The 13508-nt window shown below is 45.1% G+C and overlaps 1 protein-coding gene across 1 annotated transcript in view; it reads right to left on the bottom strand.

Annotated features, from left to right (window-relative positions):
* Positions 1–4151: 4151 nt before the first annotated feature.
* Positions 4152–13508, bottom strand: part of PRDM9 (PR/SET domain 9) — a 1629505-nt gene continuing 1620148 nt past the window's right edge. The window contains exon 10 of the mRNA XM_078676140.1: positions 4152–10085. Within this exon, the coding sequence (XP_078532266.1) occupies positions 8461–10085 (1625 nt within the window). The 3' untranslated portion in view covers positions 4152–8460. The remainder of the gene's footprint in view (positions 10086–13508) is intronic.

The raw sequence follows: 13508 nt of genomic DNA, 5'->3' as shown, positions 1-13508 counted from the left end.
CACCAGCACAACTGACCCCAACGAAGCAGCCAGCAACCTCACCAAGTTGCTGACCGCCTGCGCCGATGACCTCGCACCACTAAACAACCCTCCCAGCAGACCCGGCAGCAAGAAAACCCCCTGGTTCACCGACTAACTCAAGGAATCCAAGAAAAACTGCCGCACCCTCGAGAAAGCCTGGCGGCTCGACCAGACCACAGACAACAGTACCGCCCTCAAGCACGCCACCCGCAAACACAATCAGCTGATCCGCGCCACCAAGAAGTCGGCACTCAAAGAACGACTGGACAACAATGCCCACGACAGCAAGGAACTCTTCAGCATCGTCAAAGAGTTCTCCAACCCCAGTGCCGGAATCAACGACATCACTCCCTCGCAAGACCTCTGCAACTCACTCGCCTCGTTCTTCCACTGCAAGATCGCCGACATACACAACAGCTTCGACGCACAGACCACGCACCCTACCACCGAACCAACGCTCGCCACCACCACCCTCTGCAACTGGACCCCGATCAGCACCGAAGACACCACCCGCACGATGAACTCCATCCACTCCGGATCACCAACCGACCCCTGTCCACACCACGTCTTCTACAAAGCCGACGCCATAATCGCACCCCATCTCCGGGACATCATCAACTCCTCCTTCCACACCGCCACCTTCCCGGAGAGCTGGAAGCACGCAGAGCTGACCGCCCTCCTGAAGAAACCAACGGCGGACCCCACCAACCTCAAGAACTACCGTCCCATCTCGCTCCTTCCTTTCCCAGCCAAAGTCATCGAGAAGACCGTCAACAGACAGCTTGCCTCCTTCCTCGAGACGAACGGATCCCTCGACCCCTCGCAGTCCGGGTTTCGGGTCAACCACAGCACCGAGACCGCCCTAATCGCAGCCACCGACGACATCAGAACCCTGATCGACAGCGGCCCTCATCCTCCTGGACCTCTCCGCGGCGTTCGACACTGTCTGCCACCGCACCCTAGTGAAGCGCCTCAGCAACGTCGGAATCCAAGAGAAAGCACTGGAGTGGATCATCTCGTTCCTGGCCGGAAGAACCCAGAGAGTCCTCCTCCCCCCGTTCAGATCTGAGGCCACTGAAGTCATCTGCGGAGTACCACCAGGATCTTCACTAAGTCTAACCCTCTTCAACGTCTATATGAGCCCCCTCGCGGCAATCGCACGACAACACAACCTCAACATCATCTCCTACGCCGACGACACCCAGCTGATCCTCTCCCTCACCAACGACCCCACCACCGCCAGAGCCAACCTACACGAAGGGATGAAAGACGTTGCCATATGGATGAGGAACAGCCGCCTTAAACTGAACTCAGACAAGACTGAAGTCCTCATCCTGGGATCATCACCCTCCGCCTGGGATGACTCCTGGTGGCACCCGGCCCTGGGCACCGCTCCCAAGCCAACGGACCACGCACGCAACCTGGGATTCATCCTGGACTCCCTGTCGATGACCAGACAAGTCAACGCCGTCTCATCTTCGTGCTTCAACACCCTGCGCATGCTCCGCAAGATCTTCAGATGGATCCCCACTGAAACCAGGAAGACTGTCACCCAGGCACTCGTCACCAGCCAACTGGACTACGGGAACACCCTCTACACTGGAACCACAGCCAAACTTAAAAAAAGACACCAACGCATCCAGAACGCCTCCGCACGACTCATCCTGGACATCCCCCGACACAGCCACATCACCCGACACCTGAGAGACCTGCACTGGCTCCCCGTCGACAAGAGAATCACGTTCATACTCCTCACCCACGCACACAAGGCTCTCCACGACCTGGGCCCCAAATACCTCAACGACCGCATGACCTTCTACACGCCCACCCGCCAGCTACGATCGACCAGCCACGCCCTCGCCACCGTACCACGCATCCGCAGAGTCACCGCCGGAGGAAGATCCTTCTCCTACCTGGCAGCCAAGACTTGGAACTCCCTCCCCACCCACCTCTGGCGAATCCAAGACCATCTCTCCTTCAGGAAGCTGCTCAAGACCTGGCTGTTCGAGCAGTAACATCCCCCTCTCCCCCAGCGCCTTGAGACCCTCCCGGGTGAGTAGCGCGCTCTACAAATGCCGTGCTTGATTGATAAGTATGAGGGTAAATGCATGAAAAAATGATGGGGCATATTATCAAGACAGGCGATAAAGATGTCCTTCACATTTAACATGGGCTTCAATTGGAATTTCATAGAGCATATTGTGAAGCCCATTATCACCATTTAAGCGGCCGTTTTCTGCCACTAAAACGGTGATAATTTTATCGCCTGTGTTGATAATATGCCCCTATGTCTCCCAAAAAGGGCGTTGGGCCCGGTGAAAAGCTTGGAAGGGAAGCTGCTGGATTTGAATTTCCTAGCCTACAAATCAACCCTGCAATTCTGGGATAAACTCTCCCCCTCGGAGGTACAGGAGGTATCCATTCTCTGTGCTGAAATGGGTGGTGCAGATCAAAAACAGATTAGGCAAAATTGCTGGGGCCTTAAACTTGGCAAAATTGAAGTTGATTGAGGCCTCTCACCTCTTGAAAGGTGAATTAATTAAATGTGGCTTGTAGAAGGGAGTAGAGGCTGGTTGATGAGGAGTATGTACGTAACAAACCCTCAGCAAATTATATGCTTGAATCGTGGGAAAATGTGAGAGTGATCCCATACATATCACACTTCCAGATGTCCAGCTTAGACTATTACTATTAACATTTCAAGTTGCTTTGAATTTCCGGTATTTATGGACCAAGAAATGTAACGCATTTTGGATGCTAAGAACAACTGCATGTGTTGATTGAGGTTTCATAATTTTAATGTCCATTGTTTAATAGATTGCCTGCATTTTTATAGGACTAGTCTGAGTTTGAAAACGCTTTTTATAAAATCAGATATGAAACCTTGTAATGACCCACTTGCACTTTTGGTAAATTTGGAATTTTTAAATGGCATGTGGCTTGGCAAAATTAGTAAAAATAAGTCTAGGCTAGATCTGCATTGATATAAGACTCTTTGTTGAGCTGTTTTTGAATCCTAGGGTCTTAGTGCAAGAATGGATATATAGGGATACATGGCAACTCACGCTTTGTTATCCGTCCTGGTTTTTGTGGGTAATGGCTAGTAGACTGTGCTGGATCCTTGGAGTGGTTGGGCGACGGGTGGCCAGGACGGGATACATTTTAATGCATCATTTTAAAGTGTTTTTATGCATTTAATGTTTTAAAAGACAAGTGTCTAAACATCAAAGAACTTGAGTAAAAAGAAGATACCCTTAAAATCTGTATTTCTCCAATTTTAGTAAAAAAAAAAAAGTAAGGTCTAGACACCTTCATGCATGATATTAATATAAGGAGAAGCTATTGACTTGTAACCCTATATCATCACTATCCCATTTTTTTTTAGTTGACGTCATTGCCTAGTAGTCCGCTCATGTGTTTTATAGAGCACATAACCAGTGGTAAATTAGTACTTTTGTCTCACTTTATTCAGTTAACTTGTTTTTATGGGTTTCATTTAAAAAAGAAAAGCATGTACACTAAATTAATTTGCTTGAACATAGCCTCATAAAATCTTTTGAAGAGAATGTCATGGTAAAACCCTTCAGGATTCCTTATGTGAGTCGATTCAGAGTTTGTCAACCAATGAAGTTTCCACATTGAGGAATCAGAATTTGGGCTTATCTAAATTCATTTTTCTTGGTTGAAGAGGAGTGCATAATTGCCTATAAGTAATTCTACAACAAAGTTAGCATTTTGTTTCTACTGTACTATAGTTTCTTTTTCTTTTTTTCAACCATCATAACACTTAACATTGCAATCATATGGGTTTCGCAAATTCTATAACTTTTTATAAGTAGTTGGCATCTGGGCATGGCTTATCTCTACTAGTGCTAGGACTTTGCTTACATAGCTTGCTATGTATCAGCCTATTTGCTAAAAACAATTCCTCTTGCTACCATAAAAATCACACTTTGCTTTTAAAATAGGCAAACTATTTTCTCTGATGTAAGGTCCAGAGCAGCTTTGACTGCAGTATGTGATCTTAGTTCTTTATTAATCATTCAGGCGTTTACTCTGTACAGTACCGTACTTTGGTGTTATCAAGAGCATCTGAAGACCTATCATGGTTCATTGACTACGGTAGTCAGTTTCTACTCAACCAAAGAATTCATTTATTTTCAGAAAGTATAGCCTTCACATACATTGGATTTATATAACACAGCATTTTCCTGTAACAAACTCGTGAATTAAAGTCAGTATGGGTCTCTAAGTTAGGCTTTGCTTTACATGTATGCCAAGGAAGAATGTATTCACTCTGCAGTCACAGGACACATGAAGCTTGCTTAGTATTTGTCTTCTAAATTTCTATTTCTTTTTAGTGTTCGTCGTTACACTTACATTGTCAGATTGCTCCGTTGTGTGGCAAATTCCCACTGATCCTGTTGCACCTACAATTTCTGCTGCTTTGCTCCACATTTTATTCCAACTGAATTGTATCTCCAGGTAGTTCTTCATTAAGTGTCTTTTTATGTGTATTGACTGGGGACTGAGACCTTATGCTTATGGTCATATTTGTGAGTTTCTTGATTAGAACAATGTATCGGGTTCTGGCAAATCACAATGGTAGGATTCTTTATTTTCTATAGTTCATGATGGATGATGATTGCAATGTCTGTTTGGCACTGCAATATTACAATGTATTTATGTGTTCACTGATACAGGCTAGGTTTCCTGAGGTTCAAAACATCTTATTTCCGACTGTATGAATTCTATCCTCTGTGTGTTAACTGGTGCTCGGTCATGTAGCCAGATGGGGTCCGATCTTTCCCCACATTCTCTACAGTTTACCTCTGCTATATGCTAGCGATTGGCCCTGCTTCCAGACTGGGAAAATATGTCTTACATTCTCTACATGTGTACAGTTTGTAACTTGTTTTCTAGGAAACGCTATACCACATTCTCTAATGCATGCAGTATCTCTCCAGAGTGTGTTTGCTGGTATAATGTCAGATCACAAAGCTGGAAAACCTTTCCATTACCACCTGTGTAAGATTTCTCTTGTGTGTTTGCCAGTTCCCGTACATCTAGAATAGCAAAAACATTTCCTTTTTTTGTAGTTTCTCTATTATTTATGTTCGCTAAAGCATGGTGAGTTCTCTAGTTTGAGAAAGTTTTACTACATTCCCTGCATGTGGTCTGGGCCTCTCACGTTTGTGTTCACTGGTGCAAGGTCAGACGGCTGGACCGTAAAGAATATTTTCTACATTTTTTTTACATATGTACAGTGTGTGCACAGGTACATGGTTGATGACTAGATTTAAAAAAAAAATACATCCCATATTACCTTCAAATGTACAGTTTCTCCCCAGCGTGTGTTTGCTAATCTATGTTAGATCACAGGACCAGAATTTTTTTTCTCCATATTGCATGTGTATTTCTTCTCTTTGAGTATTCTCTGGTAACTAGTCACATTACTTGAAAGGGAAAAATGCTTTTCACATTCCTGCAGGTGTACGTCTCTTCCTTTTTTGTGTGTATGTGCTATTGTCTGTTCTGATTACTAGAACAGGAAAAATCCTTCCCCTGTTCCTAGATGTGTACAGATTCTCCCTGGTGTGGATTCGCAGATGCATGGCCTAAATATTAGTCTGGGGAAAGCCATTTTTAACATTCCCTACATGTGGGGTTTCTCTTTGGTGTTTGTTCTAGAGGTCAGACCAATCATAAGCAGTGTCAACCTTTTCTACATTCCCTCCATTTGTAGGGTTTTCCCCCCCTCTGAGTTAGCTGATGTATGGGAGAATGACTAAACTGGAAACAACTATTACCACTTTTCCAACATGTGTACTTTTTCTTCCCTATGTGTTTGTCAGTGGATGATCGAAAAAGCAAACTGGGAAGCAGTTTCCCACATTCCCTGCATGTGTATGGTTTTACCCCTGCTTGAGTTTGCTGATGTTTGGTCAGTTCACTAAAATTGGTAAAAACGTATTGCATATTCCCTACATGTTACAGCTTCGCTCATTTGTGCATTAGTAAATTGTTCGATTAGTGGAACAGGAAGAAAACTTTTCCGATTTTCTTTACATGTGCAAGATTTTTCTCCAGTGTCACTTCTCCAGAGTGGAAAAAACGTTCCCACATTCCTTACATTTGTACAGTTCCTTTACTCTGGTTGCTACTGCTTGGTTAGATCACTTGAGTGGGAAAATCAACTTTTCCCACATTCCCTATATGTTAATGGTTTTTCACCTTTGTACATTCACTGATGATTACTTAAACAGAGAGCTATTGCCTGTGTATATATAGGGACTGGTCAGATTACTAGAACAGGACCGCTCTTCCCACATTTTCTAAATGTGTACTGTTTCTCACCTAGGAGTGCTAGCTGATGCCCGGCCAGTTAACTTGACAAGGAAAAGCTATTCTCTTATTCAGTACATGTGTACTGTTTCTCCCCTGTGTGTGTTCTCTCATCCATGGTCAAAATCTAGGCTGGTAAGACATTTCCAATATTTCCAACATGTGTATGGTTTGTCCCATGTGTCAGTTTATTCCTAGCCAGAGCACCAAAATGGGAAAAACATTTCCACACATGTGCTGGTTTGCCCTCTGTTCACAGGTCATTGGACACATTACTGAAAGTGTGCGTTTATCCCATTTGTGTATTGACTCGTGATTGTGTCTGCTTCCTAGAACAGTAGAAACACTACCCACTTTCCTCTTATGAATATGGCTTCTCCCTTGTGTGTGTTCGTTGATACATTTTTGCATATTCTGTGTTTGATTTCTCTCCGAAGTGTGATTACAAGAACGGTACAAACACTTCCCACAGATCCTGTATCTAAATTTGCTGATGCATGGTCAGATCTCCAGAAAGAAGACACTTTCTCACATTCCCTACATCTGTACAGTTTTTTTGCTGCATGTGTACACTGATGCATGGCTTTCATAGGACTGAACTTTTCTCACATCCCTAAATCTGCATGGTTTCTCACCTTTGTGTGTTCGCTGGTGACTGACCATAGTAGAACAGAAAACTCTTCCTACATTCCCTCTGTGTATGTTTCTTCTGTGTGTCACTGGTGGCTGGTCAGATTACTAGAACAGGAAAAATGCTTTCCACATTCTCTAAATGTGTACCGTTTCCCCCTTGTGGGTGTTGGCTGATGTCTAGTTCAATGACAAGGAAAAGATTCTCCCATATTCAGCACATATGTACAGTTTCACACCTGTTTGTGTTCTCTGATGCATGTTCAATGTACCTGACTGGTTAAAACCATTTCCAATATTCCTTACATGTTCGGTTTCTGTCCTGTGTGTTAGCCGATGCTGGGCCAGAGTGGGGAAAACTTTTCCCACATTCCCTAAATGTGTACAGTTGCTGCACTGTGTGTGTTCATAGATGTGTTCTCAGATTACTAAATCAGGAAAACCTTTCCCACATGTGTACGGTTTCTGCGCTATGTGTATGTATTTGTTGATGAGTGTATAGATGACAAGGCCACAAAAAATGTTTCCCACATTCCCTACATGTGTTTCTGCCCTGTGTGTGTTTGCAGATGTGTGCTCAGTGTAGTAGAGTAGAAAGCTTTCCCCACATTCCTTATGTTTATGGTTTCTGCCCTGTGTGTGTTCGCAGATGCATTCTCAGATTACTAGAGTCAGCAAAATCATTCCCACATTCCCGACATGTGTACAGTTTCTGCCCTGTGTATTCATAGAAGCGTGTTCAGATTTTCAGAGTGGGAAAAACCTTTTCCACATTCCCTACATGTTTATGGTTTCTGTGCTGTGTGTGTGTGTGTGTTCACAGATGCGTGATCAAATGGCAAGACTGTGGAAAGCTTTTCCCACATTCCCTATATGTGTACAGTTTCTGCCCTGTGTTTGCAGATGCATGCTTAGATTACTGGAGTTGAAACAACGTTTCCCACATTTTCTGCATGCGTACAGTGTCTCTCAGGGGTGTTCTCACCTTTGTGTGTTCACTGGTGACTGACAGTAGAATAGAAAACTCTTCCCAAATTCCCTTGGACGTTTCTTCTGTTTGTGTCACTGGTGGCTGGTCAGATTACTAGAACAGGAAAAACACTTCCTACATTCCATACATGTGTACCGCTTCCCCCCCCTGTGGGTGTTGGATGATGTCTGGTCCTATAACTAGACAAAGAAAAGATTCTCCCATATTCAGTATGTGTACAGTTTCTTACCCGTATGTGTTCTCTGATCCATGCTCAACGTACTAGACTAGCAAAAACCATTTCCAATATTCCCTACATTTGCACAGTTTCTGTCCTGTGTGTTAGCTGATACATGGTCTGAGTGGGAAAATGTTCTTCCTCATTCCCTGTTCAGAGTACTAGACCACAAAAAACTTTTCCAACATATGTACGGTCTCTGCTCTGTGTGTGTTCGCAGATGCCTGTTCAGATCAATAGACTGCGAAAAACGTTTTCAATATTCCCGATCTGTGTAAGGTTTCTGCCCTGTGTGTGTTTGTAGATGCTTGTTCAGATTACCGGACTGCGAAAAGCTTTTCCCACATTTCCGACATGTGTACGGTTTCTGCCCTGTGTGTGTTCGTAGATGAGTGTTCAGACTACTAGACCGTGAAAAACTTTTCCCACATTCTCGACATGTGTACGGTTTCTGCCCTGTGTGTGTTCGTAGATGAGTGTTCAGATGACTGGACTGCGAAAAACTTTTCCCACATTCCCGACATGTGTAAGGTTTCTGCCCTGTGTGTGTTCGTAGATGAGTGTTCAGATTACAAGACACCGAAAAACTTTTCCCACATTCCCGACATGTGTAAGGTTTCTGCCCTGTGTGTGTTCGTAGATGAGTGTTCAGACTACTAGACCGTGAAAAACTTTTCCCACATTCTCGACATGTGTACGGTTTCTGCCCTGTGTGTGTTCGTAGATGAGTGTTCAGATGACTGGACTGCGAAAAACTTTTCCCACATTCCCGACATGTGTACGGTTTCTGCCCTGTGTGTGTTCGTAGATGCCTGTTCAGATGACTGGACTGCGAAAAACTTCTCCCACATTCCCGACATGTGTACGGTTTCTGCCCTTTGTGTGTTCCTTGGCAGATGGTCAGATTACTTGAAAAGTAAAAACTCGTCCCACGTTCCTTGCATGTGTACATTTTCTGCCTGGTGTTTGTGTGCTGATGCATGGTCCAATCTCTAGATAGGGTAAAACCTTTCCTACATTTCATTGATTTGTATAGCTTCTTTAATGCGTGTGTTTGCTGCTGCATGGTCCGCTCTTCCACAGAAACTTCTACATTTGACTGATTTCCCTTGAAGGGCAAGGTCTTCAAATTAGTTACTGGTACATATTTATGTGTCTGCTGGCGCACTAATAGAATATTTGAGGCACTACAATGTTTCCATGGCTTTCTACATGTGTACATTTTTCCCATTATGTGTTTTTGCTGGTGGTACATCAAATGTTCAAGTTGGTTAAAATGCTTACCACACACTTGACATAAGTAAAGTTTGAGCATTTGCATTAGTTTGTCCAATTTGGTATTTGTTTTAGAATTCAAACCAGTATGGGAATGAATCTCGTTCCTAAGCACACTCTGTGTTCGCTGATGCACAGTCCAGTCATCACTTTGGCAGCTTTGGTAACAACTTTTTCTACAAATCCTAATTGTATATGGTTTGCCACCTGTATTTGAGGGTTTGTGTGTGGTCAGCTTTCTAGATAGATGGATAATGGCCCCATACTCTGTACCTCCAGGCAGTTTCTTTCCGAAGTCTATGGGTCCAAATTGGTTTAGTTCATTTGACAGGATGAACCTTTTCCTATATTTCTCTCCGCTGTGTGTTTGTTCTAATGTGGTCCCAGAGGAGTCACTGTTATCGAACAGTTTTGAATTCAGTCCCACTTCGCACATATATGATATTTCAATTGGGACACATTTCATTATAACACACGGATTATTTACAGTTTTTGGGAACACTTCAGGATGTTTTCGCTTCATGTGTTTGCTGAGGTACTCTTGATTGCTAAAAGCCATTCTGCAAGATGAACAAGGGTAGAAACTTGTATCACGTGGGTATTGTCCTGTAAAATGAAAATAGAATAACTTGTCAGAAAACAATGTATTCATCATTTTAATGTCCATTAAAAATAGCAATTAATTAAAATATTACAATGATTTCAAATGGAAAATGTTATGCACTAGTCCCTTTTTGGGAAATGAATAAACATGTACAAACCGTATTTTTTTTTGTTTTTTTGACAGGGTACACACAAAATAAATGTAGGACCCGCACATTAAGTATGGGGTAAATGAACAACAGTGACCTATAATATACCTATCTAGACTTTTTCCATTGTACTGGCCCTCGAGGTCTGTTGACCGTTAAGGAGGAGTTGAATTAAAGGATATGTGGGAAAAAATGTGGAGCCAGATAGACTAAACGTTTGGAAGGTCGGAAACACTCTGATTTGCTAAATCTGAATACAGAGACCGTTAAAGCTATATTTTATGTGCCAAACACAGTTTAGGACAGTAGAAATGGGTTTAGACATGGCTACCAAATTGCAATTTGGGGATGCAATGTTAGGGTATCTCCCCAAATTGTGAATATTTGGTACTATGTTTCACTGGTTTGCACCAATAAACTGTTTAAAACTTTTTTTATTTTGTAGAAAAACTCAGCCAAAAATGATGTATCTTGCAGGATACCACAACAATATAGCAGGGTCGCCCTTCCAAACCAAAATCCTCCTCTTGCCGACAAAGGATACATGTCACAAGTAATCTTCAACTCTGTAGACATTTACTCCAGCCCCACCAGGCCATCAGCGAGGCCCCGATTGCTCCTCCACAGTCTCCAAATTTTCTCCCACTTATAGGAGAGCCCCTGCCTTCATAAACCTGTGGTTCTGCCACCCTGCACCAATCTATGTCTATTTACCACTGGTTTACACTCTGTGGATGTCGCTCCTCACAAGTGAACAACATTATGCTTAGCCACTGCGAACCCCAGAGTGGACAACAGTCTGGGATATTTGCCGGAATTTCCTCCCCTGCAAGCGTTCCATGGAATAGTCTTTGGCAAGGTCTCTATGCAGAGGCTGGCCCAGTGCCTAGAGATCCTCCGTGATTCTGCCCAGAAACCCTCCAACAGTGGATCGTCCCAAAGAGTATACAGAAAATCACCTTGCAACCTACATCCCCTATTACACCTATCGGAGGAAGCCGGTCCCACCCTGCGCATAAACACCCTCATGTAGTGGAACCTGTGAAATAGACGAAACTGAACTAGCTGAAAATGCGCTCTAATGGCCACTTCTCTGGGTGCCTCTTCCCACTCCTCCTCCTCTAGTTCCCCTATGTCCACCTTCCAGGCCTCCCTCAACTTCATTTGGGGGTTAGGGACATTGTTCATCAGCTTGCTGTAAGTGAGGGTAAATGCATTTTTGTGCAGCGGTTCTGTCCACAATCTATCCTCAAGTGGCTAGGCGTCCTCCAGCAACGAGCCCTGCTCCGCATGCACCATGGGTGCGTGGACCAGCTAGTGGTACCAAAACATTTCCTTGGGTCCATCTTGTACTCCTCCTGCAACTTCTCCCAGGAGGCCAGACACTCCCTCTCCACACATCTCCAACAATGGAGATTGAAAGCAAATCCTAACTAGAAAAGCCTCTTAGCCTCCCCACCTCAGTCAGCATATAGCTGTCCCATAGTGGTTTCATCAATGTGAGCCTTCTTTGCCAACCTAGGTATTGTCGCCCATCAAACACAGAATGTAACCCTCATCAAAGGAGCAAGTGACCTGCGACCCCTCCTGGAGTATAAAGGACTCCGGCATCCTCTGACACACTGCCATACGATCTGCCCTGATTGTGGGCTTCGTCTGGGGGAGGAGATACAGGAGGATATCATCTCAATATAGGGATAGTCCTTCTTCCCATCCCGTTCCTCAGTTTAGACTCCTCACCAGCGGGTTGTCATGCAGTCTGCACGCCAAGGGCTCTAGTGTCAGGACACATAGCATTGGTGATAATGGGCAACCGTGCCTATTGCCCTCATGCTGCTTAAACAGACTGTATAGTACCCCATTAACTCCTGTCTGCGCCAACAGTTCACTATTAAGCCTGGGCGAAGCTTGCAGAGTTGTACTCAACGGAAATTCTTAGTTACTGGAAAACTCAGTGGCATTCCGCAGAGTTCCATGCCCTGGCAGAGTAATTTCGTGCACTAGCGCGCCCGCTCCATCCTCCCCACATCCCCGCGTAAGGTCTGAGTGACCTACCTTACCTGAGCCTTCTCATCCTTGGTGGGTATGGCGGTGCTGGCTGTCCACGACAGTGCAGCCCGGCCTCGAGTCTCCAAGCCACCACTGCCTTACTACTGCTGCTGCTGCTGGGCTGGCTGCACTCACTGGCTCATGACTCTGCTAGGAAGAAGAAGCCTGAGCCTCCGCTGCTCCTGCTCGAAGGAAATTCAATTCAGGCAGGAGCCTCAGCCACCTTAGTGAAGCAGCTAAGCTAGCTAACCCCAACTCAGATCAGACTGGAAGAACTGCACTGCACATGGTGTATTGCATGAAGGCATGCCCGACCCGATCCCACAGTTGGGAGCCCGCGGGGGCCCGAAGGGTACTGCTCCGCCAATTACCAGGTGCCGGGTCAGCCTCCAAACCCATCTCCAAGCAGATGAGACCTGAACCCGAAACTTCTTCCAGAGACCCCGAGCTCACTGTCCCCCACCAACATCCGGCGTATTCTTCTGACTCCCGGTCAATCACTTCGAGAAACAAAAAGCCACCGCAACAAAACCAGGCTAAGCCAAATCACAAAAACAGGAGAAAATCCCACGATTCACATCCAGCCCCGGCCAGCGGAGAAAATAACGGTTCCTTGTGACAGGCAGGAAAAGAAACCGGAAAAAAAACATGTACACACAGTTCCCATCCAGGGGTGTCTGCTCTCCCTTCAGAAGGAATTCTGGCAAAGACTTGGGCTGACTGCGTGCTATGAGGGGAGAGGGAGGTGATGTCTGATCTCAGGGAGGGAATGAGCCAGACGGAGCTGGGGGACTGAGCTACAGCCTTCGGTGGAGGGAAAGAGGGAAGTGCCTTATTCACACATGGTGTGCAGAGCACGGGCTTCCAAACTCAGGGAGAAAAGACGAGTTTACTTCACAGAAAGGTTAGAAATGGTGCTAAGTATGTGAAACAAGCACCCGAGTGGTGCCCACCCACAGCGAGACATTTGGTTTGACTTATCGCGCACGCGTCTGGGCACGATAATTCAAAACAGATGGTGCCTGTGCGGGTGACCACAAGCAATAGACCGTGGGAGGAGCAAAGGCGGGACATGCACCCGCCTTTGCCCAATTGCATGCTGTCTTTCTTAGAAAGACGCACACAAAAGCCAGTAGCCTGTGACGAAAACAAAACCACACGCACAAGCGTGTGGTGAGATTTTCAAAGCCCCTTACAAAAAGTCTCATCAGAGCAGCGCATGTGCGCT

This window comes from Lissotriton helveticus, chromosome 2_1 (assembly GCF_964261635.1).
Source record: "Lissotriton helveticus chromosome 2_1, aLisHel1.1, whole genome shotgun sequence".
NCBI classification, from domain to species: Eukaryota; Metazoa; Chordata; class Amphibia; order Caudata; family Salamandridae; genus Lissotriton; species Lissotriton helveticus.
Note: the sequence above shows the minus strand (reverse complement) of the source record. Positions and strands in the feature narration are given on the sequence as shown.